Source organism: Anarhichas minor, unplaced genomic scaffold (assembly GCF_050575085.1).
Source record: "Anarhichas minor isolate MPS153535 unplaced genomic scaffold, ASM5057508v1 ptg000021l, whole genome shotgun sequence".
NCBI classification, from domain to species: domain Eukaryota; kingdom Metazoa; phylum Chordata; class Actinopteri; order Perciformes; family Anarhichadidae; genus Anarhichas; species Anarhichas minor.
Window position 1 is genome coordinate 3,720,542 of NW_027466467.1, and position 12,652 is coordinate 3,733,193.

Consider the following 12,652-nt stretch of genomic DNA (forward strand, 5'->3'; position numbering starts at 1 on the left):
CTTATATATTAACTATTAATTCAATTCACAAGGTTGCGTAATGTGAATTCTTAGTTTAATCTGATTCAATTAGGGCACCTTTTACAACTGGATGAAGCAATGATGAAAGTTAGTTAGTTATATAATGATGGTGTTGTGTACACCGAGGTGAGAGTCTTTAATTTGGGCCATAGTGTTTTGAATAATGTTTGCACACCGTGACCAATACTGAAACTTTTAAAGCTTTCAAGTCAATATTTGAGATTCCAACGAACAACACTTGCCCGGAGGCCTTTCTCATTTCCCAGTTTGTATATCCTCAATTATTTTCCTCTCCTCCTATATTTATTTTTAATTCAATTCACAATATGGCATAATGTGACAAGAATGTACGGAGGTCACACATATATTTAACACACGTACACACACGCACACACACACACACACACACACACACACACACACACACACACACATTACAGGCGTAATACATTTCATTGTGTGAAGCACTACAAATATTTGTATGAAAAGTACTATACAAACAAAGAGGGACATACATGATTGATGTATGTTATACACACACTCCTGTCTATATATTTGACAATGTGAAATGCAGCAAATTATTGCTGAATGTGTAATAATTTTCCGTTAGCAGCTGTTTGCTGTATGGAAGCCCACTTTCGCCAGCAAAAAAAACAAACATCCCCATGGCACTTTTGGTGCATCCATCTGTAACCATGACACTGACCAGATGCTTCCAGTTGTTCAAATGAAGGGTGCCCCCTCAGCCACATCGGTTTTATTCTACACCAGAGCTGCTTCTTGCTTAACATCCTTTCAAGGGTGCAGCAAGCAATTGAAGTATTTCATCTGTTGTAAAGACACGTTTAAAGTAGTCTTCAATGTACTCACGATACATTTATATGTCAAATGTAGGGTAACTTAAGTATCTTATAATTATGACTTTCTATCTCATAATTTCGATTTACCATTTTGATCTTTTTATTATCAATTCTAATTTTTCATCTTTTTATGTTTTTTGTCATTTTTATTTGTCTGCTGGCGTAAATGGACTTTCATAGAATGCGTTGTTACATACGATTGTGATATTTCTCACAGCGCCTGAACGCATCACGGTCCTCTCGGTGTCTTTCCCTTTAAGTGCAGATGAAAGGCTGTTGTGTAATCCGGGTGAAAGAGGAGGAGGAGGAGGAGGAGCAGCAGCAGCGGACTGAATGGAGGACAGCTTGCAGTGACAGATCGAAGAGGAGTCCGACAGGTACAGTCTTACTTCCGTGCAGATGATTTTAATAAGTATGGTGTAATTCAAATGAATATGTCTCCGGTTCAGCACCCAAACTGTGTTACTCAGTCAGTATGTTAATAATATAACCGACAGTGTGCATGATGTGATCGTGTTTGAGATGCGATGCTTTCAAAGGACACTTAGAGACTCATAACCAGGATGCACTGTGTGTCTGAAATGATATGTTTTTATCTGAGTTAAGTTCCCTCTCTACTGTTGCACCTTCAGTTTGAAATTAAACGTTTCTTATGAGACTGACAGGAAACCAGCGGTGATCCGGTTAAAGTGAAGTTCCGTTTTCCGCTTCTCTAATTCTACACAACTGACGACTCACGTTGATTTCGACACTAATAGATTTTTATATAACTTTTTTTTTACAAAACAAGGGCAAGTCAAGGTCCACTTTCTTTCCGGAACTTTCCACCGCGTCACATTATATTCATCCGTGGATCGAGTTTCTGTGTTGGTTTAAAGAATCAAAGGTCAGGTTTGACTTTGGAAATTAAGCAATTTGGCAAAACATTCCCACCACAAGTTGTTTACATATATGTTTATAGTTTGTATTGTATAGAAGTGAAGTACTTGGTCACATAGATAAATTGACCATCATCATCATTTTTAAAAACAATTTACTAAAAGAAGTATAATATCAAAAATGGAAAAAAATGTTTAAATCAAGCCATCATTTCACAAAACTATTTTTTTATCAGTTCATATCTGCAGTATTTCTGAAAATTGTGAATCATGTGAACTGTAGCCATAAAGTAGCCCACTCATGAGGTTACTTTCTCAGATTTCACGAGCAGCATTAGACACTCAGACCAAGTATAAAGAACGAGAACGTGGGCGTCGTGAGGAGGTTCAGGGTGGATGGGAAGGTCAAACAAACACAGGACTTTCACCCAGGAGACCTCTGTACATGTTCCTTGTGAATCAGCCTTTGTGCTAAGCTAAGCTAAAAGCAAATCACAGTGCTATTTCTGCACGGAGATGAAAATGATATTCGCCAAGTGTCCAAGTATTCCTTTAATGTTTTTATTTGTATTGTTATCTGACACATCAATGTTCAGCGAGAGCCCCGACTCAAAAGTGATGAATCACTTACTGGTTTCACTGGACTCTTGCCACCACACTGGTCTGATGTGTCCGTAGCAGAAGAGGCTGATGGGACGCCGGGTCAGCATCGACAATTCAGAAGCTGAGCTGAGAGCAAATGACAATGTCTGTCTGTGTGTTTTATTTTGAAAGGCGTGTGCAACGATGGAGCTGATTATACTATCGGGAGGTATTGTGGTTTTCCCGGTCCTCGCCTTCATCACCTCCTTCCTGTTCTGGCCCGGAGTTCTCCTTAAAGCCTACAACTGGTAAACACACTCATGTTAGACATAACTGGTAATTGGTTCGTGTTAACTGGTGGATTCCAGTGAGATTGGGTTTTTTTGCGTTCTTGAAAGGAGTCCTATGAAAATGTTCTGACAGCTCTGACTTCATGAGTTGTAACACACGTTCATGTCTTTAAGAAATATCAGAGTGCATCAAAGTTAGTAATCTGTCTAGTTGTGACTTGTCCCTAAAGACGGACAAATCTACTGACGTTTTGTGTGTTTTTAAAATCTTTTTTAAGTTATTTCCCCTTTGGTAACATGTTGGATTCTTTATTTCATTAACTTCCAAAAGTACCCATAAGTTCCTATATTTATTAATCAATCAATCAATCTAATTATGACAATTGTACACAAATGTCTGATAAGATGAAATGATGACGTAATGACTGTAGACAACTGAAGACAATGCACCTCCTTCACCAGCAGCAGAGGGACAGATGTACCTCAGGACTGGACTTCAGCTTCAAGTTCAAGAACACATTATCTTGCTGTTGTAAACATATTTTTCTCAGCATTGAGTACTGATTGTAATGATTTTGTGACAGAATGTTATCTCACTAATCATTAGTGTGTTACAGCCTGTTGCTCTGCTGGATTTCACTGCCTCTAAAATGTGCTTTTATTGTGAAGGAGCAGGGCCTCTAGTGTGACCTGGCCTACTGGACTTTGTCTAAGCTGTAAAAAAATATCCTACATGTTGGCCGCTAGGAAGGTTATTGTAGCTCTCTCTCACTCACACACACACACACACACACACACACAGTACTGAGTTATGAAATAGTGGTTTTGTCAGCAGCTCTGTGATATGCATAAAATGTCAAGTTATACAACACTGACACATTACATGAAATAAGATTAGAATTCAAATGATCTTAAATAATAACAATATGAGCGGTTGAATTAAAAAGTTCATCATAATGAAATACAGCTAAGATCAACCCTTCGTCTCTGCAGTGTCCCCAGCTGTTCTTACCACATCGCACAATCAGAAACGGCTGATTGTCAAGTATGATGCACACACAAGGAATTTGACTTGGTGATTGGTTATATGTCAATATAATTAATTAAAAGCCAACTATAGTGTCGTGGAGCCTTATAACGATCTTCATGTGTACTTATTGTTGATTATGCAACAACTGTCAGGGCTTTATGCCAGCAGGACTTCAGACATTAACGTTTCTATAATTGTCATAATAACTAGTGATGGTGCTGTGATCCTCCTCAGGTTCGTGCGTCGCAGGCTGGGCCTGGTGGTCCGCTACTCTCACAGTGGAAGTTACCGCTTCTGCTACAGCAGCCGTGGGAGCCCGGGGGGAGCCACGCCGCCACTGCTGCTGCTGCACGGCTTCTCCGCCAGCAAGGACATGTGGCTGCCCGTCATCACGGTAACGCATTACATGTCATTTTTGTCCCCTTTTTTTTTCTATTGTGAACACGCTGAAGTGGAACACCGTTTATTTCAGTGAGTCTGTTTTTCTCTCCTGCAGCATTTACCCAGAGGCCAGCATGTGGTGTGTGTGGACATGCCGGGACACGAGGGGACGAGTCGCACCGGCGCCGAGGACTACAGCATTCAGGGGCAGGTCACCCGAATCCACCAGGTCTGTGTCTGTGTGTGTGTGTGTCTGTGTGTGTGAGTGAGGCAAATACAACACACTGCATGTCAATGTGCAGTCTGAAGGTCTCGGTGTTACTTAAACTTAACTCAAATGTTTCCTGTTTCAGTTCAAACCATGAAACTATAAAGAGAACTGGATACAGAGTTGGAGGCGGGGCTCCGTTCATTTCTATGAAGCAAAAAAAAAGTTTGACTTCCACAGATCTTTCGGCAATCTTCCCACATTATGAGGCTCATGGAGCAAGTGCACTAGCATTTCCTATAACTCCGCCTCCCAGCCTTTGGTCCAGCCTCTTTTTCATTCACATGATTGGGAAAAGGAAATTAATGATGACTTACATAAGGGATAATCCTGTGGTTGTACTGGAAAGTTGAATTACCTCAAAACAAATTATCTGCTAAGTTAAAGACGTCTCTTTCCGAAATGTAAATCCCATAGGAAGAAGTCTTTGCGGCCCCATGGCATCATGTGACGGGCCCGTTAATTATGATTTCATCGTTTGGCCGTTATGTAAGATCTGTTTCAAAGCCCGGCTTTCTTTACTGGGGGGCTTAGTGCAAACTCCTGACCAGCTCTGACAGACAAGGTTCAACTTTGTCGTGCAATTTGATTTATCCTTGGCTACATCTTCCAACACTGAAGATCTGTAATTATCACATCTCATCTCGTTTGTTTAATCAGCATACAAACAGAAATGTAAAAACTGGAAACGGTTCCTTCTTGTCGTTCAGTATGTTCAGCTTCCTAACAACTCTAACAGTTTGTGCAGAGCATCGGTCTGGACAAAAGACCCTTCCACCTGGTCGGGACATCGATGGGTGGGAACGTCGCTGGCGTGTACGCCGCCCGTTACCCAGCTCAACTCTCCGGCGTCACCTTGCTCTGTCCGGCAGGTAAACTCAGCAAACGTATTGATTTATGGTTCAGTGCTTCCCTCCAGGATTCAAACCTGAGACTGTTTGATAACGCAGAATAATAGACACGCCTCTCTCCTCCTCCTCCTCCTCCTCCTCCTCTTTGTCCTCCAGGTCTGGTTTTTCCAACAGAAACTAAGTTCATCCGTCGTCTGAGGGAGATAGAGAATACTGAGGAGTCGATCCCTCTGATCCCCACCACTCCTCAGGAGCTGGACAACATGATGAAACTCTGCTGCTACACCCCCCTCAACTTACCCCGACAGGTAAAGAGCTGCGCTACCTGGTAGTCTTACCTGTAGTGCTATTTATCAATCTCGGTTGTTTTGGTGTGAGTTGCCTCGTTTTGAAGGTATCTGCAGGAGAGATGTCTGCTTTCTCTCAAAACGCCATCTCTTCAGCCGATATCTCCAAAACTACACCAAAACAATCGAGATTGATAAACAGCACTAAAGGGAAGAGGGAAAATATGTATTTTTGATATTGGGGTGAACTGTCCCTTTAAGGCTTCACACAACATGATCAATATATCAGTGCAACTACTGTTAGTATACAAATATCGCGTGTGTGTGTGTGTGTGTGTGTGTGTGTGTGGCGCCAGGTCATGCGGGGTCTACTTGACAACAGGATCCCCAACAATGATTTCTACAAAGAAGGTCGGTCTGCTCATATCCATCACCAGCACTTCCTCCTCCTTGTGTGAAGATATAGAGCAGTAATGTCTACCTGAGCAGAGAATGAAGTCGCTCTCCCTCTGCATGTTGTTATCCGAGTTTCGCCTTGCTTTGTTGACATAGCTAGGCGTGCCGTGCATGTTAATTCATGTTGGCATGCCCCACTAGTTATCTCACGGCCGCCGCTCTGCACTGCTCTCATACAGCAGTTAGAGCTGATAACGTCATCCTGACCGCGTAGCCGTCACCCTCCGGTTCCCTCTTAGGTCAACACTGTTGGTTCTGTCAGCACCTTCGCTGTAGTTTGCACTGTTAGCTCTGTTAGCCGTGAGCCGCCAGCTGAGGCATCGCCATGTTGAGAGCCATTTAGAGGCAATCGAAATGCTCCCAATCTCGTTTCTTTCACCTTTTAATAACTGTTGCTACACATGCTTGTGAAATGCTCCTTTAATTTATTGTGTGTGCGTGTGTATTGTTCAGTGTTCGTGGAGATTGTCGGTGAGAAGTCTCGTCACTCGCTGCAGGAAAACTTGCATCTGATCACATCACCCGTGCAGGTCGTCTGGGGGACGGAGGACCAGGTATAAATGAACCACAGTGACGGTCATTTGAAAACTAGATATCTTCAAGGAAAAAGGCACTCTGAATATGAGATGTTCCTAAAAAAACAGATTTATTGAGTATGTTAACATGCTGATCTTCAGCAGGTATAACATTTGCATTGTTCACCAACTTAATTTAGCGTGTTAGCATGCTAACGCATGTTGATAAGCACCAAACACAAGGTACAGCTGAGGCTGAAGGGAAAGTCATTCGTTTTGCAAGTATTTGGTCATAAATTGAAAGTTTTGGCCACATTAAGATGTTAACCCGATTGGGGCACTAAATAGAAAATAAGAGGATCTTTGGAGTTATTACTGTTAATCCCGAGAGGAACATGAACGTCACCAAATTTCATGGTAATCCATCCAATAGTTGTTAAGGTATTTCTCTAATATCTACAAATGTGAACCTCATGGTGGCGCAAGAGGAAAAGTCAGGGGATCAACAAAGTCATCTGGATTTATCCTCTGGGGAACATGAATGTCTCAACAAAATGTTATGAAAGGACAGACTGACCAAAAAGGCTCTACCATACAGCTGTGCTGCAGCTATTAAAGAATGAATATGACGTATCCACAGCAGTGTCTGCTGATCACCAAAGGCTTCTAACAAACCCGTCTGGTCTCTCAGGTGGTGGACGTCTCGGGGGCGGCGGTGCTGGAGGCGGCGCTGTCAAACTGCCGGGTTGCGCTGTTGGACAACTGTGGTCACTCTGTGGCGTTGGAGCGGCCCAGGAAAGCCGCCCAGCTCATCATGGACTTCCTGTCTGCACAGGAAGTCAGCTGTGAAAACACTAAGAAACTTTCCTGAAGAAAAGCGTACGACCTCACTGCGGATGTTGAATTACGAGGAGAATGAAGGTTGTGATGAAGTGGTATTGATATTTGGTGATGATACCATTTTCTAGTTCGATATATCAGGGTTTTTACATCCATGAAAATTAAATTAATGCACAAAAGAGGGACAGACAGTCAAATAGTCCTGAAGTTTTTGGACACACAGCACCACGCAGGAGGCTTTTGTCTCTGTTTTAGATGTTTATCTTTAATGAAAACATTCCACTTTGGGATTTTGCACATTTCTCTTTCAGATAAACTGTTTTTGAATCTCCTGTGTCATGTGAATGACAGTTGTTTGTGTGTGAAGTCTCCTGCTGTGAACCGACTGCACATTCAACCTCATAGAAACACATTCAGAATGAAACATGTACTGTAAGTGAATAACGTTTGATGAATGAGGTGATTCAGTAATGTCTGCACAAAGAGTGTTTCTGGACTACAGAAATAGATCTTATAAATAATAAAAATAATTGTTTTACTGACTGATTGGAAACTTGTGTTCTGTTTAGTTTTTGCATGTAGTACACTAAGAGACCGCTGGGTGGCGACACAGCTTTACAACTTTATTAAGAACGTCAAAGAGTAGATAATTCTTGACAGGATGTACCACTCCACAGCACGAACTGGTCTCTGATGAGTAAATTATAATAGTTATTGATAAGCATTTTAAAAGTAACTTGATTGTTTTTGGTTCAATATGATTCGTTGTTTTCAAATACTTTGGCTTAGTGCGTAAATTGGGTTAGTGAACCGTTTATGAAGAGAGCATGAAATACCATTTATTCTATGAAAATAAAATCAGCTGTGACAGAAGTGAAATAAACTCAAGATTTCGACAATATCTCATAATTATGACTGTCTTGTGTTATTTTAATATCTTATGCGAAATTGTATTTAATATCATTCCGAACTTTTCAACCATATGTTTCTCTTTCTGATGGAAATAGTATTTCATATACTTCTAACTATTGATTTTTACTTGTCTCAGTCTATTTTTTTAATTTTTCTGTACCTGTTTATGTCTTAGTGCTGGTGGTGCAATAGTACCTGAAATTCCCCTCATCTTATCTTACCTTCGTTTGTGATTCCTGGATGTTCGATGTTGAGACAGAGAGATCCATCTTATCATTTCACACCTCTTTGACAATATCCTGCTGTGGTGACTGCGCATGCGCTGATTCTGGTCAAGGGTGCATGGCGCTCACAACACGCCGTTATTGCTCAGTGTTGATGTTAGTTGGTGAGTTAAATGCTGCAAAACGCAATGCTTTTTAAATACTTTATCAATAACAAATGACAGTTCGTTTACTGCTAGCTGTTTTCAGTGTAGCAGCTAAGAGCTAGCTTAGCTTAAATTAGCTAGTTCTCCTGACTTTGCTACTGTTTGACCTCATGTTAGCTAGTTTTAGTGTCAGGCTGTTTGACAAGTTTTTGACTTCTCACGTGGAAAAGTTAGTCTGCCACACATGTTAAGCCTTTATATTAATAGCGTAAGTTAATATTTTAAGTTAGAATGCAACGTTGTAGCCTGGTTGTTAGCTGGCTATCTTGTTAGCTCAGTCCATTATTTGTTTGTGTGTCAAAACAAATTGAACTTTTCAGCAGGTTTGTATTCATGTAATCCTCGTAGATGGTATTTTAGTATTACTCTTTTTTATGAAGCTAAATAGTATTGTGTTTGTCCACTTCCTGTGTCAACATGTAGATAAACTGCTGCCTTAATGTCACTGACCGATGATTTGACATTTAGACATTTACTCAAGTACTGACTTATTGTACTTGAGTACAACTTTGAGGTACTTGTATCTAACTTGATTAATTCCAGTTCATGCTACTTTATACTCTACTACATTTTGGGGTCAAATATTGTACTTTATTTTTACTCCATTACATTTATTTGCCAGATTTAGTTTCTCTGCAGAGTCAGAAATGAATTAAACATTTAACTAATATTCTACGAGTACTTTTACTTTTTGTACTTTTAGTATATTTTGATACTACTAATACTTGCAAATGTTACTCAAACAGGAGGAAACAGTGCGTTTGTTGTGGACTATTTTTAGCGGTGGATGAATCCACATTTGATGTTTTTAGTGAGTATTTCCAGCAGCAGGACCTCATAACAACAGACTCACGGTTACTTTTGACTCGTCTGAACCATGTAACACACACACACACACACACACACACACAGGATACAAACACAGACTAAACCGCCGTGTTAGTTGATGTCTGTTTAACCCTCAGTGGTTTGTTTTTTCGTCTGAAGTCAGCTGACCGACCTGCTGCTCGTCACCTGTTGGAGTCACGGATGCTTTGATAGAATGAGACGCGCCGACACGAAGAACGAACCTGCAGTTTACCGACGGGTCGTGTTGAAGAACGCCTCGCCGTACCACTACATGAAGATCTGCCTGTAAGTCACTGTCGCACTGTTTCGCATCATTCATTGGTTTCTTTTTAATCGTCTCTTGATATTGTAGTGCCTATGTCTGAAACATATATCTGTATATTGATCTATAGTATTTGTACATGTCTGTCCATGACTACTATACTTGTACATTCAACACTCGTGGTATTTCTGTTGGTGTTCAGCGTTCTGGAGGATGAGTCTACCAGACTGAGTGCAGTTGACCTGAAGCAGTTCATCATCACCGGTCTGAACAGCCTGTACGGAGAGGTGAGATCATTAACATGGAGTTAAAATTACAACATTTACTTCCAAAATATAGTAGAAGTATAAAGTAGCAGAAAATGTAAATTACCTTAAAGTTGTACTTAAGTACATCACTTGAGTAAATGTACCACTGCATTTGTGTTTGAGGTGGGGGCAGCGCTGACCTTTGACCTGTTGAAGTACGATGAAGACTCCCTCACTGCTCTTCTGCGTGTTTACAGCCGGTGAGTTCAGCAGCAGCAGCATGGAGAGAAAGTTTAACTCCTCCGACACAAGATGTTTGTTTTAATTGTGTGTTTGTGTTTTCAGGGGTTTGGTGAAGCTGTGGAGCTCCCTGACTCTGCTGGGCTCCTACCAGAACCAGACCTGTGCCTTCAGGGTGCTGCAGGTCAGCAGACTTCACTTCAGTCCAAAACAATGATCTTTATGTTGTGTATCAGCTGCTGAGGAAAAGTTAAACAGTTAAAGTCTCACATCTGTTCAGAGGGTTCTGCCTTTTAAAGGAAGCAGCCTGAGATTCACTTCTAGATTTATGACTTTTGACTGCTGGAAAATTCAAGTTATGAGTGTCTACTAGTCAGTTAAACAAAGCAGGAATAGTTATATTAAAGGAATACTTCATCCCCAAAATGTCCTTTTGTACATCAATATCACACCTCTGTTGTGTCACACCTTGAATTTTTGAAGAAAGGATAAAAAACTGAATCCTTAATGATGATCAAAACGTGTTTACAAACTCTCACACAACTCGTGCAGTTCAACCAAAGTCTTATTTATCCAGTCATTTGCACAAAACTTCCCGCAGACGTGCTGATCGTCCTGAGAGTTTGTAAACGCTGTTTTGCTGTTGAAGACTTTTTTGAATGCATGTGTGAAGAACTTTATGTGTCTTTGTTGGATCTGAGAGCTGTGATCTAACAAATGTTTCTGTATATGTTTCTGTGTGGAATCATAATGACAGTTCTTCTTCCTCTTTATCTTCAGGTGTCTCCGTTCCTGCTCGCGCTGACAGGAAACAGTCGAGAGCTGCAGCTGGACTGAAGGAGGAGGAGGAGACTCGTTCTTCAGGATGAGTTTCATGTGGAGCAGCATCTTTAACAAACCGCGGCTGTGCCTCTCTCCTCCTTCCTGCCGGCTGCTCCACGTCGGCCAGCGGGCCTCCCTCACCAAAGCCTTCTCCGCCCGCGACGTGCAGCTGTTCGCCGAGCTGACGGGCGACAACAACCCCCTCCACCTGGACCCGGCCTACGCCAGCACCACGTCCTTCGAGGCGCCCATCGTCCACGGCGTGCTCATCAACGGCCTGATCTCGGCCGTGCTCGGCACCAGGATGCCCGGCCGCGGCTGCGTCTTCCTGTACCAGGAGATCCGCTTCCCGGCGCCACTCTACATCGGCGAGGAGGTGCTGGCCGAAGCCGAGGTCCGCAAGATCAAGATGTCGTTCGCCTTCATCGCCGTCACGTGCTCCGTCAGGGACAAGGTGGTGATGGAGGGGGAGGTGATGGTGATGATGCCCGAGGAGCAGCAGAAGAAGGAGTGAGAGGAGGAGGTCAGAGGTGACGGGTGCAGTGGCGCTTGGCATCTCTCGAGACTTTTTTTGTAGTTTATTGATCCTGTACATGAATGACTGAAACATGATGCGCGTCTGGACAGAGACGGCTACCAGAGAGACTCTGATGATTTATTTAGATGTTTAATTTGTCAGATCTGCTCTGTATTTTCTTTAATGTGTGAAATAAAAACTCTAAACAATCATTGAATTTATTAAATCCATTCACGTCTTGTCACGGTCTTAAGTTCAACAGTTTTCAGGTCTCTACTTGTCTCCCTCTGCGTGCCACATGTCTGTGCTGCTGTCTACAGGCATGTCCAACGAGGACCAACAGTCTGCTAGTCTTCAGTCCAACCGATCACCTGAACAGCTGCTTTAGCCGATGACTTTGTCTCATCTTATTTATTCTACGTTAAGGGATGTTAATCAGCATGTGGACTGCTTTGGTCGGCATATGTCTGGCTAGCCTTGGTCGAACACATTTGATTTTTTAACTTTTGTAGCTTTGACCCTCCCCTCACCTTTTTTAACTGGTTTTATTCTGGAGGACTTGGATGCTCTCAGACCCTGAAGACTACATTTGTTTTGTCCCTCCGTGCCGGCGACACCTTGATCGTATTCCTTCCAATTTGGCACAAACGTCCACTTGCACTCGAGGTTGAACTGGTTAAGATTTGGTGGCGAAAAGGTCAAGTTCCCTGTGACCTCACAAAAAACACCTTTCTCTTTACAACCTTTGAACTATTCTTTTCAGCCCAGCTGAGAACAAGACCCATCTTTACTCTTGTATGCTGTCCGTTATGAGTCCATTTTTCTATGGACTCTATTTCCTTCAGTCTACAATGTTAAACTACTGTCCTGGTCTTGGACGGTCAGGTCCGTGTGATGTCCTTTTTTCATGCAAGTATGAGGATTTAAAGAGATAGATGTTCTCTTTTTAGATTATGTCACTGGGTATCAATGCCAGGTACACAATCAGGGGGTCCCTGGGAGTCTTGTAACATAAAATATCCTCAAGAATCTGAATAACCCTCTCCCAGAATGTTTTAATTTATACATGACCAGAAAATGTGTGAGCGGCTGGTATTCATCCGCCCAAATTGT

The 12,652-nt window shown here is 42.0% G+C and overlaps 3 protein-coding genes across 5 annotated transcripts; all 3 read left to right on the plus strand.

Moving 5' to 3' along the window:
• Nucleotides 1-1,147: 1,147 nt before the first annotated feature.
• LOC142954908 (monoacylglycerol lipase abhd6-A-like) lies at nucleotides 1,148-7,801 on the plus strand. Of its 2 annotated transcripts, none has more exons than XM_076096257.1 (9): nucleotides 1,148-1,258; nucleotides 2,534-2,649; nucleotides 3,896-4,055; nucleotides 4,158-4,271; nucleotides 5,050-5,182; nucleotides 5,318-5,469; nucleotides 5,805-5,859; nucleotides 6,358-6,458; nucleotides 7,111-7,801. In XM_076096257.1, the coding sequence occupies exons 2-9, from the start codon at nucleotides 2,546-2,548 to the stop codon at nucleotides 7,288-7,290; spliced, it is 999 nt and encodes a 332-aa protein (XP_075952372.1). In that variant the 5' UTR covers nucleotides 1,148-1,258; nucleotides 2,534-2,545; the 3' UTR covers nucleotides 7,291-7,801. The 2 variants fall into 2 exon arrangements, with proteins under 2 accessions (XP_075952372.1, XP_075952373.1); XM_076096258.1 differs by lacking the exon at nucleotides 1,148-1,258 and adding an exon at nucleotides 1,565-1,767.
• Nucleotides 7,802-8,449: 648 nt separating this feature from the next.
• rpp14 (ribonuclease P/MRP 14 subunit) lies at nucleotides 8,450-11,118 on the plus strand. 2 transcript variants are annotated; one of them, XM_076096260.1, is made up of 6 exons: nucleotides 8,450-8,559; nucleotides 9,589-9,735; nucleotides 9,915-9,999; nucleotides 10,144-10,220; nucleotides 10,306-10,384; nucleotides 10,981-11,118. In XM_076096260.1, exons 2-6 carry the CDS (start codon nucleotides 9,644-9,646, stop codon nucleotides 11,035-11,037), a joined length of 390 nt encoding a protein of 129 aa, XP_075952375.1. In that variant the 5' UTR covers nucleotides 8,450-8,559; nucleotides 9,589-9,643; the 3' UTR covers nucleotides 11,038-11,118. The 2 variants fall into 2 exon arrangements, with proteins under 2 accessions (XP_075952375.1, XP_075952376.1); XM_076096261.1 differs by lacking the exon at nucleotides 8,450-8,559 and adding an exon at nucleotides 9,355-9,412.
• On the plus strand, nucleotides 11,066-11,751 carry LOC142954910 (hydroxyacyl-thioester dehydratase type 2, mitochondrial-like). The gene has a single exon (XM_076096259.1). The coding sequence runs from the start codon at nucleotides 11,066-11,068 to the stop codon at nucleotides 11,534-11,536; it is 471 nt and encodes a 156-aa protein (XP_075952374.1). The 3' UTR covers nucleotides 11,537-11,751.
• The last annotated feature ends 901 nt before the right edge of the window (nucleotides 11,752-12,652 follow it).